This window comes from Uloborus diversus, chromosome 2, assembly GCF_026930045.1.
Source record: "Uloborus diversus isolate 005 chromosome 2, Udiv.v.3.1, whole genome shotgun sequence".
NCBI classification, from domain to species: domain Eukaryota; kingdom Metazoa; phylum Arthropoda; class Arachnida; order Araneae; family Uloboridae; genus Uloborus; species Uloborus diversus.
Window position 1 is genome coordinate 109004769 of NC_072732.1, and position 18933 is coordinate 109023701.

The 18933-nt window shown below is 30.8% G+C and overlaps 1 protein-coding gene across 1 annotated transcript in view; it reads right to left on the minus strand.

Annotated features, from left to right (window-relative positions):
• Positions 1 to 7254: 7254 nt before the first annotated feature.
• Positions 7255 to 18933, minus strand: part of LOC129216475 (stromal interaction molecule 1-like) — a 62514-nt gene continuing 50835 nt past the window's right edge. The window contains exons 12-13 of the mRNA XM_054850690.1: positions 14411 to 14684; positions 7255 to 9930 (exon numbers count right to left, since the gene is read on the minus strand). Coding sequence (XP_054706665.1) covers positions 9621 to 9930; positions 14411 to 14684 — 584 coding nt within the window. The 3' untranslated portion in view covers positions 7255 to 9620. The remainder of the gene's footprint in view (positions 9931 to 14410; positions 14685 to 18933) is intronic.

Here is an 18933-nt window from a genome sequence, read left to right on the forward strand (position 1 = left end):
TAATGAGCATTTGGGGCACTTAGTTATTGCTTTGACGAGTTATACTATATCTGTAAATGTTTATATATGTTTCATATTCGAAACTACAGGTTTGAAATTGACAATTTCTCATCAAGCACACTAAAATAATTAGAGAACAGGGGCGGATCCAGGAGGGGGCGATTGATTTTTCAACTTATCTTTTACTACATATGCAGGGGTAGAAGTGGTCGACTTGTAATATATAGGACATTTTCCAAGAAAAATATAGGACAAATATAGGACATGTTTTATGAATGATTCTGATGTGAAAAATAAACAATATATAGTTTATTTTTCTAATTTTTTTTGCACCAATTATTATCAATGATTTCAATGAATCATACTGCATACCGTTTAAAAACCCAAATAAAAATAATACTTAGAATGAGTTTCCTGTTCCTGAAAGAATAATGTAATAGGAAAATGAGTTTACTTATATACAAAAAATATTTTAAAATAAATTTAACACTAGAACGACTGACATTTTCTGTATACCTAGAAAGACTGAAGGGACCAGTGTGGTCCCTACCCATTTTTGGAGTGAATTCTTTTAAAAATTCTCCCTGAGGGAGTCCACATGCCTGATACACCTTCTTTCATGACTAAATAAAAACTTAGTACTTAATTATTTTTAGTTTTTCTCTCTATACTGGGCAAAAGGTTGAATTAGTTTTCCTTTCTAAGAGCAATGGCCACTGTTAGGATGGTAAGCAGTCGGTACTGTTTATAGCATTTGGATATCCAACCGGCTGCATAAAGAGGAAGTTACAGGTTAAACTAGAGTGAATGGCAATTTTTTTATGCTACAACAATTAGGAGAAAGGAAAAAAATAATTTTTTTTAATTGTCAAAATGCTTAGAGGCCACTGTGGTCCCTCTCGTCTTTCTATGTATAAGGATCAATATTAACAGTACTATGGGGCGAATGATTAAACAAGCATTCAAATAATGTCATATAATGAAAAGTCAGAAAATTCCATTAAGTTCCGTTAGATATTATCCGAGTTATTAAACAACAAACTACGCGAGGGGCCACACAGGCCCCTCCGTCTTTCTAGTGTTAAACAATCTGAAATCTATTTACATTTAATACAACTATTTACAATCATTGATTATTTATATTTTGGAAAAGCTTTTGTCTGACATTTTTCTGCATTTCATCTTTTGCCAAGTACATCAAATCCCCATTTTTAAATAGATTTAAAAAAAAAAAATTAATTAATAATGGCTGAATCTTCACTGCATTTTGTTGTTAGTGAAGATTTATTAACAAAGTGCTTTATCATAAGTTTGGAGAGCTTGTCATAAAATATGGATAGCTGAAGCTTTCTCTTAAAACAATTTTTAATTTTGTCAAAAGTACTCTACACTTACAACAAAATTTAAACAGACAAGTGCCAGTAGACATTTCAAAAAAAAAAAAAAAAAAAACTTATGTATCTCGTTTTTAAGCAGTCTTGAATTATATGTTTGTCAACTTGTGAGATAAAGTGCAAATCAAGTAACCTAAAAGCTTTTCAATAGCTATAAATCTTTATAACAAACTATGGGAACATAGGAAATATAGGACAATTGGCAAAAATATAGAAAATACAGGACACTTTTGATGCTTTTTTTGAAAATATAGGAAATATAGGATATATAGGACTACTTCTACCCCTGCATATGTGATTAAACATGCTGGGAGGGGGCAACAGCATTTTTGTCTAAAACAACCAAAATAGAAAGATTTCGTCAAGGAAGTCCCCAAAGTTATTCATTTCTTTTTTTGGTAAAAGAGGCTTTCTAAAATTGCATTTTAGAACTTCAATTTTTTGTAATAATTTCGGGGGATGCTTCGAAACGTCCTCCCCCTAATTTCATAAAATTGCATCTAATACTGCACTTTTTGAAACTTCAGTTCTGAAAAATTACCAAAGGTAAGTCACTGAAGCTATTCTTTCTCCTAACATAATCAAATATGTCTACACTCGCTTTTTCAAGACTTAACTTTTGCGAAATTTCGGAAAAATTGCTGGTGCAGGGTCCCTTGTATCCTTCCTTGTTAGAGAATATTTTTCACTTTTGAGTTTGGAAACTTCAGTATGTACAGAAATGTTTGGTTATTCCTTGTAGGTAGACACCCTGAATTCAGTGAAATTTTATACTATTTTATTCAGTAAGTATAGTAAAAACTGGGAGTGAACAAATTTAAATGGGAAATTGACCAATACTAGGTTTAACCAACACAGAATACAATAATAACGGATGTTATACTTTTCTGAAAAACAATGTCTTTAAAAGTAAGAATTACATTACATGAATAATCTCAAGTTCTAAAATTTTAGATTTAAATTAAATTTTTTGCCTACATCTTCAGTACAAAACTGCATTTTGTTTTTATAGATAGAAACCTTTAAACTTAACTTCTTCAGAACTAAGATATAATCATGAGACTAAAATGTGTGAATTTTTGAATTCTTCAATATTTAACCTGTTAAAACATATCTTTACTATTTTACTTTAACACAATTATATGCATTAGTTAATTCGAAGAAACACACTGTAAAAATATGCAATTCACAAAGACACTACTAAAAAATCTGGAGTACATTAACATACAAATTTCTGGTTTGATTTCATTTTTTCTTTTTTATTTATTTATTTGTAAAAATTAAAACGGAAAAGGATTTTGCAAATTATGCATTGTTTTGCACAATTTTAAGCTTGCATGGCAAAAACAAATTTTATAATTTTAATCAAATGACATTCAAAGTATACTAACTGTTATGCAACCTGAGAAAAATCCCAATTTTTAAGTATAACAATTTTGAGTGAGAAGGTTACAAGAAAATTTTACAACAGATTCTTAATACATTAGTTCTGAGGAAGTTGGGAATTTTTAGCACATATACGTCAATGATTTACTTAAAAAGATTTAGTCGTTAAAGATTATTAACATTTGAAAAAATTTATAAATAAAAAAATCATATCAAAATATTCTTCTTATTAAACTTGAAATTTACCATAAAAATTAAGTACTTAAATTGATTATTTAATGTTCCCAGTAAATTCTAGAATTTTACAAAGTATTTGAAAGCTCATTCATTTTGATCTTAGAAATGGATTCAAAATTATGTGTTATTAAAGAGTTAAAAGCTCATACATCTACTTTTCTATGGCTACTAAAACTATTTGAAAATGGTAGTGGCACAACTGCAGATTTTGGTACATGAAGCAATGCAGTGATTATTACCCCAACTAAAAGCAAAAATGAATTTCTTAAATTTTAAATCTACATTTTTGAAATTTTCTTTATTTTGAACATTTAATGTATTCAAATATGGGCAATATTGTATATATTTGAATACAGACATACCAAGGAAAACTTTCCAAAGTTGTATAAATACAGAAATCGAGAACATAAGATTTACATAAGCTAGTACTACTTTATTCAGTAAGTTACCAACTTACTGAATATACCTGCCATGCCTTCAATATTAAAGTGGAATCGAACCATTGCTTCGGTCACTGGTCTGGTCATTGCTAATTCTGTATTAACTACCAGTTTGTTTGGCACTCTTGGCTTCCTTAAGAGGTTTTCTACTTCCAGCTCAGTCACTCCTATGCCGGCCTGACGAGTGCTAATAAGCACAAAACTGCAGCCCTTGGCTGGAATTGACTGAGCTGGCGGTGTATTTCATCTAGTGCTACTTTGTTGTTAATTCCCAATGAAGATCTAGTAGTCCTTTAAATTATTAACTCCATTACAACTTATCTAATCCAGAAAACTGTGTTTCCATAGGGTACCATAGAGGGCTCCATACACTCTCAAACATTTTTAGACATATAGCCAGGGTTTGCCGATACATGGCTGCGTTAGTTGCCAAATCGATTAACTCCACTTAAAAAAAATCCGCATTTCTGCTTTAATAGTGCTTAATCAATGCTTAGCATGTGCATTTATATTAAAGTTTTGGTTCAGTACATTTCTGATCCTGCGATGGCAGAAAACGTAACACGAGGGCCCATTCACTCCTATAGATAACACTATCTTCTTCATCACTTTTCTCGACTTTTTGTTTTATGGAGTTAATCGATTTGGCAAGTGAGGCATCCATATATCACGATATATATTTTGAAAATATCATGATATTTTTGATATTTATTTTTTCAACTACGATATTTCCAATATGAAAAGTATATTAATCATAGTAATATTGTTCGTTTATTATTAAAAATAACAAAAAAGTTATGTACTATATTTTTGTGATGTATTAATACGTTATTAATGTAACAAAGTAGAATAATATTCCTTTTTTACTTGTATTTTGTATCCATAAAATTATTAGTAATGTATCAATTTTAATTCATACTAAAAGTGCCTCATTAAATATTAAACATTGCTCAGAAAAAAAGAAAATGTCTCATGACTGTACACCGACTAATGTATATTATTTATTTCTGAATCATATAACTTAGAAAAATGAGTAAAACAGCTAATGCTAAATTAACTCCGATAAAATTGATAGAAATGTAAAATGAAATATTACATAAATAAGCCTTGATTTTAAGTCTACATATTGTAATTATAATATAAGAAAATAAAGAGGGATTTGAGGATGCATTTACTATTTTGAAGACTTCAGTTTGTGCTAATTGAAAATATCGGATAGACATCAAAATATCCGATATATATCAAAATATCGGATATTTTCGATATCTTCCAAAATATCATGATATTTTTGAACCCTGCATGTCGCATATACCCTCAAGCTTCAAAATTTTCCTTTATAATTCAGATTCTATCATCGCATTTTGAAATTTTCCTAAAGCAAAAAAAATATATTTATTCTAACCACATTTTGCCACAAGTAACCTTATTTCTTTATATTTTTTAACACTTAATCCTTGCGTTCGACGAACCTCACCCGTCGACCGGTTACTAACCGCAGCGTTCTATGATCAACCGGTTACCATTCTAAGCAGTTGATTGGTTGATTGGAGCATGTGATCATTAGCTGTCACGTGATTAACTAACCGGTCGCGCTCGTCGAACGTAAGCAATAAATCAGCATCTTTTGAACGACTTATGATCGCATATAAATGTTGTGCATAGTGGATAACTGGGAGTATACCCGCATAAAAATTGATGGGAACATCACTGTCTTCAACCCTAATATAATTTCCCGTAATATCTAAGCAAAAGCAGCATTTGAACAGCTTTAAAACTAATGACTTCAGCTATCTCATTTGCAATTGGTTAGAACAGCATGACCAAACTGTAGCACACCAATTCATTGCTTACAGCAATTAAAATTATTAGTTTATTTCAACTTAATTCAGATGTTATAAAGTAAACTCACAGGTGTCCACATGCTACTTATACTGCTGCTGAAGTTGTGCCACTGTAGAATAGGTCTGTAAGACACATAACTGAACATTTATAAATACCTTTTGTTATCTAGACTAACACACATGATTCACATAAATTATATGAACTATTACACATAAACAGTTTCAACAAGAGAACACCAAAGTTTTTTTTGCATAGTTTATCAAGCCATTCTAAGGCTTGTGAATTGCATAGGTTTTAGGCACATTTTGAAAATGGCGACATTGAGCGATTTGTTGATTTGATTTGAATGGTCAGTTAGTCAAATAGAGCCAATATGATTGAGGGGGGGGGGGGTATGAATTTAATGATAGATATTTTTTATAATTTTAATTCACTGAGATCATCACCAAATCAAAGGGAAAAAATCAATGACAAAATGCTATAGCACAACTGCATTCACTGAACACAAAAACATTTAGAAAAATATATAACGACTTGCAATGAATTTAGTTAAACCTTAGCAATAAAAAACTGAATTAGGAGAGCACAAGAATAGCATAAAATTAACTTCTGCTGTTAAAGGAGTTTTTTACAGTGTATTAATTATAGACTGCTTCAGTGCATAATTAATGCACTGGATCATAGAGTATTAATTATAGATAAAAGGGAAACGGTTCTTTTTAAGGACTAATTACATGATGCAATAATAAATTCTAAATATTTTTTATGAGTAACAATTGTTTGAATTTTATCAAAATTGCATGATGTTTTTAGCAACAAAATATAAAAAGGTAATGTTACAGCAATATTTTATTTTAAACAGCACCATAAAGGAATTTGGATCCACTGGTTTATTCATGAATAAGTCGCTTTTTTTGGTAAACTTAACAAAAAGGGAAATAATAATAATAATAAATACTTATTTATGTAACCACTTTTAAAATTAAATTGCCATTTAAATATGGGAACATTAACATAAAACAGTGTATTGCTGTATAGTCAATTAAATACTGTTCTCCAATTTCAAAATTTAAAGTTCATTTATCCAGTTACTTCAATCAAGAGCGAAGCAAGTGGCTTTTCTGGGATCTGTTCAGGACTAACTACTTTGATGAGACGAAGTGATTAATATTAATTATTCACCATGAAATCATTACAGAAATCTTTTATATATTTTTATCATGTTGGATATTATGAGCCAGATGTATCAAACTTTAAATGGATAGCTAACAAAAACTCAAGTTTTATCTCGCATTTTAAATTACAAAAAAAAAAAAAAGTGTAAAACTAATTGCTGAACAAATGTATTTTGCTATTATGTAAAAGACATTATATAAATACTCTTAATAAATTGAAAAACTTTTCTTAGTTTGTAAACAAATTTTGACGTACCAAAGTAGACTCTGATGTGTGAACAGAGCACATGGAATGTAAAACATGTTTAGTACATAAGACTTCAAAATATAACACACACAAATAAATTAAAACTATTTGTAATGAGTCAAGCTAAAACCCAAGTTAAATGTTTTTAAATACAAATTTTCACCATAAAAATAAATATAAGTAACAGCAAATGCCCAAATGCATTTACTTAATACACACTCATAAATATACAATCTTTCACACATGTCTTTCACTTTTACGCTTTACAAAATGATATCATTTCACATAGTGAAATTTAGGAGAGGAATAAAACAAATGATAAAATAATCGGGCATGAAAATGCATAATGAACCAGCTCACAAGATATTACTTTTTGTATCAGATTAAAACTGGCAGTTCTGCTCTCGACATCAGCACAATTTAAGCAGACTTAAAAAATAAATGAAACACATGATCAGCGTTAAAACATGCACTCATAGGTGACTGGTGCACCAAAAAAAGGGGGGGGGGGTCAAAAGAAGTGGGGTTAGGGGGTGTGGCCCCTGAAAATGATTTTTTTTTTTTTTTTTTTGTAAAATTGGGCTAGATTCAAGGCTGTTAATATTACAGATTCTATGATCCCCAAAAAATGTGGAATATAGTGTCAAAAATGGGGACGGATAGCCATCGCATACTTTCACCTTCCAATACAGAGTTCCATTTTTAGGACATAAGATGATTTCAGTAGTCTTTTTCAATTCATTAATTGCTTTTAAAAGTAAATATTTAAAATACTTTTTTTATTGCTTATGGAATTAATTTATAACGTTTAGGGGCCATTCATTAATTATGTAAGGGTCCCGAGGGGGAAGGGGGTTGGAAAAATATCTACATACCCTTACTTGGGGGCGGGGGTCCAAACCCATTCTTATGTAATATTTTTCAAGTCGATATTTTACATTAGAAATTGCGCGGTCTACTGCTTTGGCAGGGATATATTTCATTTGCACCTGGAAAATAAAAAACTTATTAGGATGAGCTGTTTTTTATTTATTTTACAAAGAATGAGTGGTGTAAAATAAAATTAAAAAATCGCACTATGCAGGGCATGTTTTATTTTTAATTAGTATCGCATCAATACAAAAAAAATGTTGGAAAAACATTTAGTCTAAATTCCAACTTCTTAGTGAATATTTCTTGATACAATAAGGTTTAATTTAATAATAGTGAATTTTTAATAACGATTCCAGTGATACAAGATTCGTGGATTCGTTATTTTATCATTTTGGAAAACGAAATGGAATCTTAAGTAAGAATAGGAGGAGGAGGGGGGGGGGGTTGAAAATTTTTTATGTACCCTTACATGGGGGGAGAGGAGGTCAGAAATTGCCAAAATCATCCTTATGTAATTAATGAATGGCCCCTTATGCCTCCTAAGTGCCTTATTGCTGGCCGATTTGGTGCTTTTTACAGACACCCGAGCAGTTTCCGAAATTTTTCGTACCTAAAACCGTTGGTTTATCATGGGGAGGGGGGTCATTCTTCAGCATGACCCACCCTAAAATGGCCGTTTGTATCCGCCCCTGAATCTAATATAGCAGTTATTTGATTCTTCATGCTTTTTTCAATGTTGCATTTCTTTGCTTCATTAGATTTTCCCTTACTTAAAAATTCACTAAAAAATGTAAGAGTTTTGAGAAAAATGTTTAAACTGTTCTTTTTAAAAAATGCTGAAGTCATGGCACATTCCTCAAAGGGATACATGTAAAAAAAATTTCAGTGCATGGTCACTTTGTTCAAAAATTATTTAAAAATAACACATAAAAAATGCCATATACTCATATTAAATACTAATAATTTTTTACACGAACTAAAAGTTGAAAACACTCAAAATTAATGAAAAGAAAAAGATACTTTCTAAATTGCCAATTTTCAAGATTCTTAAAGACAACAACTATATCTACACAGTTAAATTCTAAATACTTTATTGCTTACATTTAAAATTAAATTTATTGCTAAAATTGATTAAAATGAAATTCAGAACCCAAATAATCATAAAGCTCTGTTAATCCATAATTCTACATAACTTCTCCATCAGCTCCATATATCTTCGGATTGATATCAGTGATAATCAGAAATTGAAAACTTTGGAAAATTGTGATCTTCTAATACAAGAAAATATTTTTTCGAACTTTTAGTTTAAGAAGTTAGGGGGTTGACTAATACAGTATGGTTTGGGAGAAAACCTCTTTAAATAAATCTTTTAAATACTTTTAAGAAAGGTTTACTTTTTTTTATGAAAAAAATTCGAGACAAACTTGTTATAAAATACATTAAAAAAAAGAAAAGGACAATGTGTCAAACCTTCCAATGTAAAATGAATAATTAATTAGTCTTGCAAATGGGTTTCTATATTATTTATCACTGTTTCAAACAAGTAAAAAAATTAAAAGATTTTTAAAATTGTGTTATGAAACATGAATAATACTATTGTATAACGTCTTTGACATAATGAAGGTAAATGTGTAAAGTTAATTCTATTTTTGAGCCACATTCAATGAACAGTGAATAGATTCAGAAATTAAAATAGAAAGCATGAAAAATTTTATTTTAGGTGCTGGGATTTATTTTGGCCCTTTTCGGTAACAAGAACACAGAAAATTGCATTGGAAAAATGATGTTAGGAAGCAATGTAATGTTTTTTTCCACACAATTAACTGGAAGTCATTTCAAAAGTTATTTGTCTATTATGCTTATTGAATTCAAAGATAATGGTCAAAAGACATTATTTAACACAAAATTTAACAGAATTGTGAATTGGTTCTCTTCAGCAAAGCATGCCCAATCGTACGCAATGTCTATTTAAAAATTCATATTAAACATCACATGAAATTTGTTATGTCAAGACTTTCTATGAAAGTCAAGATTTCACTTTTCGGTGTCGTAATTGCTGAAAAAATTTCTTTTTCTTCTGTTTTTCTTCAGCAATGACACTTGAAGAAGATTCTGATGATGCACCTCCTTCAGCACTGTCAATAATGTTCGAAGAACTAGAACTTTTTTTCATGGCTTCGACTAAAGAACTTGCAGGTTTTTTCTTCTTCTCTAAGAGTCCTGTGCTAATTTTTCGAACTATATCACTCATCTTTCCGTTCGAATGTTCTGCAGAGAGCTTCACTGATTTGGGTGATTCTGGCTCTTTAAGTTTTGATGTAACTTCAGCAGAATTCCTGGAATGAATATTAATAAGTTCATGCTACAAGATAAAATACAGAGGGTGTTAACACATTTTTAGAGCTGTTTCGATGAAGGATTCAGAAAAAGGGAAATATATTTGAGGGAGAAAAGCTTGCAACTGATTAGAATTAGAAACATTAACTATAGTCTGCCATGTTTAAATTTTTTATTCCCTCAAAATGTTGCATGTAAACAAGTGTTGAAAAAAAAAAAAAAAACAGTACGTTTTTGCGCTTTCCAAAGAGAAGTACTCTTATTTCACAATTAAAAAATGGCAGGAAATGCATGGTATTAAAATTTCTAACAAGGAGACCTTACAGTCTCGGAAATTTGATCAGGATGAAATTCAGCAGATTATTAGTACCCCTTGAGAGTATCCACCAAGTAAAGTAATAAACGCACTAGCCCCAACATTCCGAGAAAACACACCCTAAAGTTTTATGTGCGAGCTCAAAAACTGGTAGAGATCTTTTGCCAGCAACAGCTTGGTGGTTGTGTGGTCAGCAAGCTGCATTCCTGTGCTGTCGGTCTAGGTTCGATATCTCTCAAAGATTTTTTTAAAATAAATTTTATAAAGCGACTGGTACAGCTTATTGAAAATTGAATTGAAGATAATACTTTATTTTTAAATATGTAATGTATTTTAATAGAGAAAATAAAGATAGTTGTAATATAATGTATACTTTTCTCCGCGCGCACCCCACCTCTTAGCCGTAGGCCTTAGGTTTCACCGCCCGGGGGGTCCGCGTAGCGGGCCCCCCGCACGGCTGAGTGCGGAATATAATGTATACTAATGAGCATCACTTGTAGTGCATGAGCAGTTGCCAATGCTTTGGCAGGAAATGACAGCCCATGGAGTGTTAATAAAACAGATGTTCATACAAAGTTCATACACTTTTGGTTAAAAAAAGTTCCCTGACTTTTCCAGGTTTTCCAGGTTGTTTTTTAGAAAATTCCAGGTTACTCGCTTCATTCAAAATTTAAGGTTAAATAGTAATATTTTCAAAATAATTAAAATTGTTTAAAGTAGCAATGCAGAAGAACTGAAACATTTCTCCTTAGATTAAAAAAAAAAAAACTTGGATTTTTTTTCCCTTTGTTTTCTCTGTCAAAATTTTAAGTTTTTTTTAAACATTTTGTTCAAAATTGTTTTAACTTGTTTACTATTTGTTGAAAACAGAGTACTTTCAACTTATTTTAGCGTTTCTTTGATGTCACGCGTAATATTACAGCGTTTTGCTGTAGTCCTGCAGCAACCTTTGAGCATCCGCTTTTGGTTTACAATACTTTTTTATTTTCTTATAAGTAGGTTACACAAAACATATTGAGTAAAATGCAAAGCTAAATTTCAGTATAAATATGGTTAACTTGTTGCATCAATCGGCATACCATGTAATGCATAGTAAGAAAAATCAACATCCGCCGATCATAGGCCAATACCAATAATCTTTTTTTTTTTTTCATATATTAAAGGATGCTTACATTAAAATTTCAAATTTTCTTTTCCAGAAAGTAATAGTTAGTTTTCAAAAATTCATAACTTTTTGCACATTTAATGTTATTTTCAATATTACACATTGATATAAACATCCAATTCTGTTTCTGGAAGTTAAGGTCTACTTCCATTGTGCAAACGATCAAATATGGTGACAAAGTGAAAAATTTAAAATAATAAGATTTTTGGATTTATAGTATAAAAGTAGTAATAAATAATTAATAATCCTTAAAAAGCTACAATAAAAGCAAAATAGTCAGTATTTAGCACATAAGAGTCTAAATCAATTAAAACAAAAAAATGTTATGAAGATTAAATTTTGATTTTTCCAGAAAATAATTACAAATTATCCGAAAAAAAGGCACAATTTGTGTTGTTTTCAATAGTTTGCATTGCAATTAACATCCAATGCCGTTTTCGGGAACTTAGGCACTTAAAAGGTCTTGTGTACTTCCATCTTGGGAATGACCAAATATGGCGGCTATGCCCAAAAATAATAACTTTTTTAATTTGTCGCATGAAGACAATTAAAAAATAATAAATCTTCATGAAACTATAATTCATTGAAAAGTTTTTATCACATTTGCGTCCGAGGCAGTGAGGATAAGATTAAGTTTTAAGAACAAAATTTTTCATTTCTCAAGAAAATTATTTTAAATAACAATAGAAAAACAATTTGTAGACCATTTTTTGCTATTTTCATCAGTTTTCAATTAAAGAAAACATCCATTTCTGCTTTGTTTTTAGAAACTTAGGCATTTTAGGATCGTATCTACTTCCATCTTGTGAATGACCAAAGATGGCGACTACGTTTCACACGTAGCTGAAATGATTTTCCGATCAAAAAAAAAAAAAAAAAAAAAAAAAAACGATTTTCCCCGATCGACCCTCCCATCTACAGGTTGTGCTTCCGAAGCAGTAAATTGTCTTCTCTCCTTTTGAGTTTGTGCATAATTGCTGTTCACCTGATTTTTTTTTCCTTGGGAACTACTGAGAGCCAAAAAGATTTTTTGGATCGCCACTTTTTTCATTGCTTTAAAATTGCTACAATTTTTTTAAATACATCGATAAAAATGAAGATTAGACCTCCTAAAACCAAATTCCCTGGGAAAAAATTGGGAAAAGAAAAATTTTGGGGTCACATTTGGAAAATTCCCTGACATTTTTGACTATGTCATTTTCCATGATAATTCCAAATTTTCCCGGAGCGTACGAACCCTGAACCGAACAGAATGTTGTGGCAACCCATCGAAAACTTTAGGCAGTAGAAAAGAAATGCGTTCCCCTCACTGACTCCACGCAAGAAAATCTTCGCTCTTTTGGCGCATTTTTCGTTGTGAAAAAAAAAAAAACGTTCATTTTTCGATCGCAGTTTTTAAGTACCAGCGTCGGTTTAGATAAAAATTTACAATTTTTTTCGTGAAATCACAATAAAAACGAAGACTAGATCTCATGGTACTTATTTCCTTGGGAAAAAAATGGAAAAAAATTTTTTGGAGGACAAAATTTGAAAACTTCCTGACTTTTCCCAGACATTTTTGACAGTGTTATTTTCCCTGACAATTCTCGGTTTTCCCGGAGCGTACGAACCCTGTTATTACCTGTCCTTCTTATTTTGTATCGCCATACCCATATTGCCATTCTAGTGCCACACACGTTGGAGAACCCAACCCTGGATGACTTATAACTATATAACAATAGCTTCAATTGATTATAAATTATCATTTGAAATACCACGGCAACAAAATTAGGGTAGGACTTGTTAATTTACGTATAGTAATACAATATAGTTTTTATTCATCAATTATTTATTTATATACATACACCAGAATGAAAATTATCATAAAATATGGAAAACAAAAACTTTTTTGACATCTTGCACAATGTATAAAGGAAGATTGTTTACAGGAGCAACCTTTCTGTAAAAGATTTCAAGGAAACATACTTAGGCATAGCAAGGTTGCACAAGTGAGGTACATTTTGGTGGAAAAAATAATACTTCAAGACAAATCGAACCCGGGATGGATTGCATGAGAATACAGTACGCTGACCACATAGCCACCAAGCTAATGCAAATGAAAAACCTCTACTAGTACATAAGCTGCGCATAAAACTGTAGGGGGTGTTTTCTCCGAATGTTCTAGTTAGTGCACTTTATTACTTTACTGTGTGGATACTCTCTAGGGGTATTACTAATCTGTTGAATTTCAGCTTGATCTGAATTTTTAAGATAGTACGATCTCCTTGTAAGAGCAAAATAAGCAACGTCATTAATCCAAAGGGAAAATCCTGTCAATCAGCATTTCCACAAAGAAAGAAGACTCCAAATGAATCTCTGAAGATGGTATGCAGTGTTTCAAATACAGTCAAGTCTTATGCGAGGGATGCGTTCCAAGACCCCTCGTTTAAGTCAAATTTTCGCGTTGTGGAAAGGGGTATGTATATGAAATTTTTATTAGCATACTTAATTATTTTAGTCATTTTAAATGTTTTAACAGTTTGTATGTTTTTCCTTATAATGGTTAAACTATCGCTCCAAGAAAGCTTTAAATAAGATTAAAGTAAAAATGAATAATTTAAAAGGAGCACATCCTTTTAAAACTTCAAGTTTTTTCCATTTCAAAATGTGAAACACAAATGTAAATCATTGCAAATAAAAAAGAAAGTAAAAATACTGTTATAACACTAACAATTGCTCAAACTTGGATTAAAGGAAAGTATTTAAACCCAAAAGGAAGATATAATAATGTTTCTCAATTGCTATAGCTCTTGATTAAGTAAAAAAGTTATTTTCATTAATATCTCAGTGATTCTTCCAGATATATATCAATTTTAAAATATTAGTTGCATATATGTCCTCTATTCAGTAATCAATGAAAAAAAAAACACTTCCAATCAAAGTAAATTACTCTCCATTGATCAACTCACAGTAGTAACTTATCAATTGAGAGTCATCTTTAAGTAACAAAATGATTTACCCATCAGTAACAGAAAATGTTGGGCGACTTATTTCAGGACAGGATGCTAATGATGGCGGTGTAGCGCTTCGTTCGGTAGAGTCGTCATCTACCTCTTGGATCTGTAAGTCTTCACTTTCTGTATCGAAAGACAGATTTTCGCTTGGGCGATAGCACTCTTTAGGATAAACAACTCGAGAAACAGAAGCGATAGCAGTATATGATGGAATTTCGGCATTCTTTCTTGCAAATGAAGGACTAGATTTGGTGTAAGGTGGAGGAATGTTTGCAGAACCTAAAAGACACAATCAATAAATAATTTTACCTAATAATAATTACTAAAAACATCTATGGGTCTCTAATAACGTAAATAAAATTTTTCACGCTAAATTTTTAGAAAATTCCTGAGCATAAGCTAACGTGATGTACACTCAAACCTGCTTTTGTGCGGTGAATAGGGACTGCATAATAAAAAACCCTGTTTCTCTTATAAAGCATTTCATCAAGCGAGTCCCAAGTTGAATGAAATTTTCATGTACCGCCCCCCCCCCAAAAAAAAAATCGCACCCAGCAAAAAAAAAAAAAAAAACGTACAAAAACAGGTTTGAGTGTATCGAATTCCTTCAGAAAAACATCAAACAATGAAATGAATAATGATTTATAAAGTGTAAAAGTACCAGTTTAATTTTATCAATTGAAGGACTACTTTTACCATTTCAATAAATTGATTACCACATGAAAAATAAATAAAAAGTAAGAATAGCAATACAGAGAAATTCATTACAAAATGCCTTATAGTTTCAAACCATATATGTATTTCATTAAACAATCTACATGTAATTAAGAATCAAACACAAAATTTTAAAAGATATTATTAAGTAGCTATTTTCATTAAATTTAAAAGAGAAATAGAGAGAGATAAAAAGATAAATAGAAAAGGAAAGAGAGAAAATTAAAATGAGAGAAACATATCAGTTGGGGGTTTGGGAGTTGTAATAAGATTTTACAACACCATCATTATATTCTAGAACTGACGGGTGCCCCACTTAATGACTGCTCAATCGAATGCACTGGTCTTCAAAATATTTATTTATAAAGATGCATTGTCTGTTGGTTCAGTATAAGAATTTCCAAGGTCCCTTCATGAATGCAACAACATTTAAGTTTCAACAAGTTTTGGAAGAGCAGTTGAAGTTTTGATATAAGATGATCCCTTCTCATATTCTGTCATATAAATTACAAGCTTCAACAAGTATTAAAGAGTACTTAAACCAAATAATTAACTGCAGTAATATGCCCTGGCAGTAAAAGCTACTTTTAATAAAAGCTTTTGTTTAAATGTACAAACAGTATATGTTTAAACATAAGTATACTAATTATGCAGTTATAGGTATTAATTGCATTGAATGCACTTTCAGACAATTCTTTCAAATATAGAGCTGAGCTGCAAAAAACAGTATATTTGTGTATGAAGTATCAATGATTATTGGTTTTTAAGGATAATTGTCTTAATAGACTTAAAATAAAGGCTTCTTTGTAAATCGAAGGATCTAGTTTAATTCATTTGGTATAAGATCAATAATTAAAAATTAAATCCCCCCCCCCAAAAAAAGATGGGACTGCAGACAAATCATAATATTTACATAACAAAATATAACTATTTAAAAAAGAGCAAGCTAAGTCCAGATACTAATAAATATCCATGGGCGCCATATGGGGGGGGGGGAAGTGGGGGCTTAAGCCCCCCCCCCCCCAAAAATTAGAATTTTCTTGCTTTTTGTACTTTTCTCTTTGCAAAAATGTATAAACATTTCTACTCTAGCCATGAATGAATAAGTTATTAAAAATGTCAAATTTTTTAAACTCTAATCTGTACTGAAATCGGTTTCCTAGTGGAAAATATCCTGCTAAACCACGGGGAAAATATCTGAGCCCCTCCCCCCTTTGAATTTTGCATATGGTTGCCATGGAAATATCTACAAGAGAGCCATTCCATTTCAGATCAGGCAGGGTCTGTCATATGACCATCACCGATTTTTTTGAAAAAATTACAGTAGTTACAACTAAGGGACATATGAAATATCCCAAAAGGATTTTGCAAGAAAAATTTTTTTTCTTCAGTTACAGCCTATTAAAATTCTGCACAAAATCCGCCATTTTGGAAAAAACCGGCAAAACACTCCATTTGAAATGGACACTATTCCAAAAGTATTTAACCTATTCGAATAATTCTTTTTTCTAAAAATAAATAAGGACCCATATATCCTCTAGACATCATTTTTGAAAGTTTAGTTAGATTTTTTGATAAAGAAAAAAATTCATTTTTGCCGCGAAAAAAATGCATTTTTACCGATTTCATGATTTTTTTTCTCCATAAAAAAAAAAGTTTTTTTTACTAAACGGAGATGGCACTCTAAAGCCCTTATATGATAGTTTCATAACATATTTTATTAGAATCCTTGGATGCATACAGCCTCGGAAATAAAATTTAAAATTTTGAAAATTTTCAAAAATTAGCGATTTTTGAAGTGATTTTACTCAAAAAACCCATTTTTTAAAAATCTAAAAATTGGCTCATTTGTACCCTATATAATGCTTAACTAGTGGATAGACACCGCATCCGGTATTTTTTCCCATAAAATGTTTTAATGATTTTTTGAAAGTGACCTTATCGCCCATGGCATGCATGTAAAATAAAAATTTCTAATAATTTCAGTCACTGAAAATCTGATCATATTAATGGATTAATACCTAATAGCTACAATGATGGTGCACTTTATCAGCAACAAATAAAATTTTACTGACTTTTAATAATATAGCAATATCAAACCGCTTTTGATGATCCAGTCAATTCGTCTTTTTGTAAGACTGTGTGTAGCCTTTAGATAGAAGATCCTTTGGTGATTATATTAATGACTAATTCAGGTGCTCCCAAAAGCGTTCGTACACCTTGAAATTTTGTAGTAAAACCAAAATAACGCAAAACTGAATTCGAATATGAAGTCCAATTTTTTTTCACATCATTCCTATGCCATTCTGAATAAAACCCAGCAGTTTTTTTTTTTTTTCAAAATATCTGATGACCCAGTCAATTCGCTTTTTTGTATTTCGTTATATAAATATATTTTTCTGTTGATCAGCGCCTAATTGTTATGGGAGCTGAGCTCCCATACTTCCTTATTTGTTTTACTCGAATTTTTGTATTTTTGACCGAATTCAGGCCACTTAAGCATTAAAACAAGCTCTGAAGGCTATAGGGATCCTGCACTTCTTTTGTTAGAAATTGGATCCCTGGCTATAATAGTCACCTTTAGTGAGATCTATTTGGTTACCTCAACTTACAACCATGTTCAATTGATTACTTCTCTCATAAAACAGGTGGGCATTTTAAATTCTTAAACTACAAGTGAGTTTTACGGTTTGAATTTAGTATAAATATTCTTACGTATAAAAGTAATCATACGAGGTAGGATCCAAAAATTATGTGACAACATTCGCCAATGACAACCAAAGCACGAAATTAAAATTAATCGTTTTAAATGCATTGTATTGTTCTTCCCTTTGATGATTTCCCCTGTCGTGTAATTGAGTTAAAGAGAATGACTATTGAAAGAGAAAAAATATGATTTGTTGCTGCATATGAAAGTAACGGTGAATGCATAGCTTTGGAGACAAAATAAACTAATATTTATTTAAAAAAAAGGAAAGATTTTAACTGCTACTGATAAAGTACATCATTATCATAGCTAGTCATTAATATAATCACCAAAGGCTCTTCTACCTATAAACTACACACAGAGTCTTACAAAAAGACGAATTGACTGGATCATCAAAAGCAGTTTGTTACTGATATATTATTAAAAGTCAGTAAGATTTTAGTTGTTCCTGATAAAGTGCACCGTTTTTGTAGCTATTAGGCATTAATATAATCAGATTTTCATAAACTGAAATTATTAGACATTTTTATTTTACATGCATGCCATGGGCGATAAGGTCACTTTCAAAAAATCATAAAACATTTTATGGGAAAAAATACCGGATGCGGTGTCTATCCACTAGTTAAGCATTATATAGGGTACAAATGAGCCAATTTTTAGATTTTTAAAAAATGGGTTTTTTGAGTAAAATCACTTCAAAAATCGCTAATTTTTGAAAATTTTCAAAATTTCAAATTTTATTTACGAGGCTGTATGCACTGAAGGATTCTAATAAAATATGTTATGAAACTATCATATAAGGGCTTTAGACTGCCATCTCCGTTTAGTAAAAAAAAACTTTTTTTTCATGGAGAAAAAAAATCATAAAATTGGTAAAAATGCAGTTTTTTGGCGGCAAAAATGAATTTTTTTCTTTATCAAAAAACCTAACTAAACTTTCAAAAACGATGTCTAGAGGATATATGGGTCCTTATTTATTTTTAGAAAAAAGAATTATTAGAATAGGTTAAATACTTTGGAAATAGTGTCCATTTCAAATGGAGTGTTTTGCCGTTTTTTTCCAAAATGGCGGATTTTGTGCAGAATTTTAACAGGCTGTAACTGAAG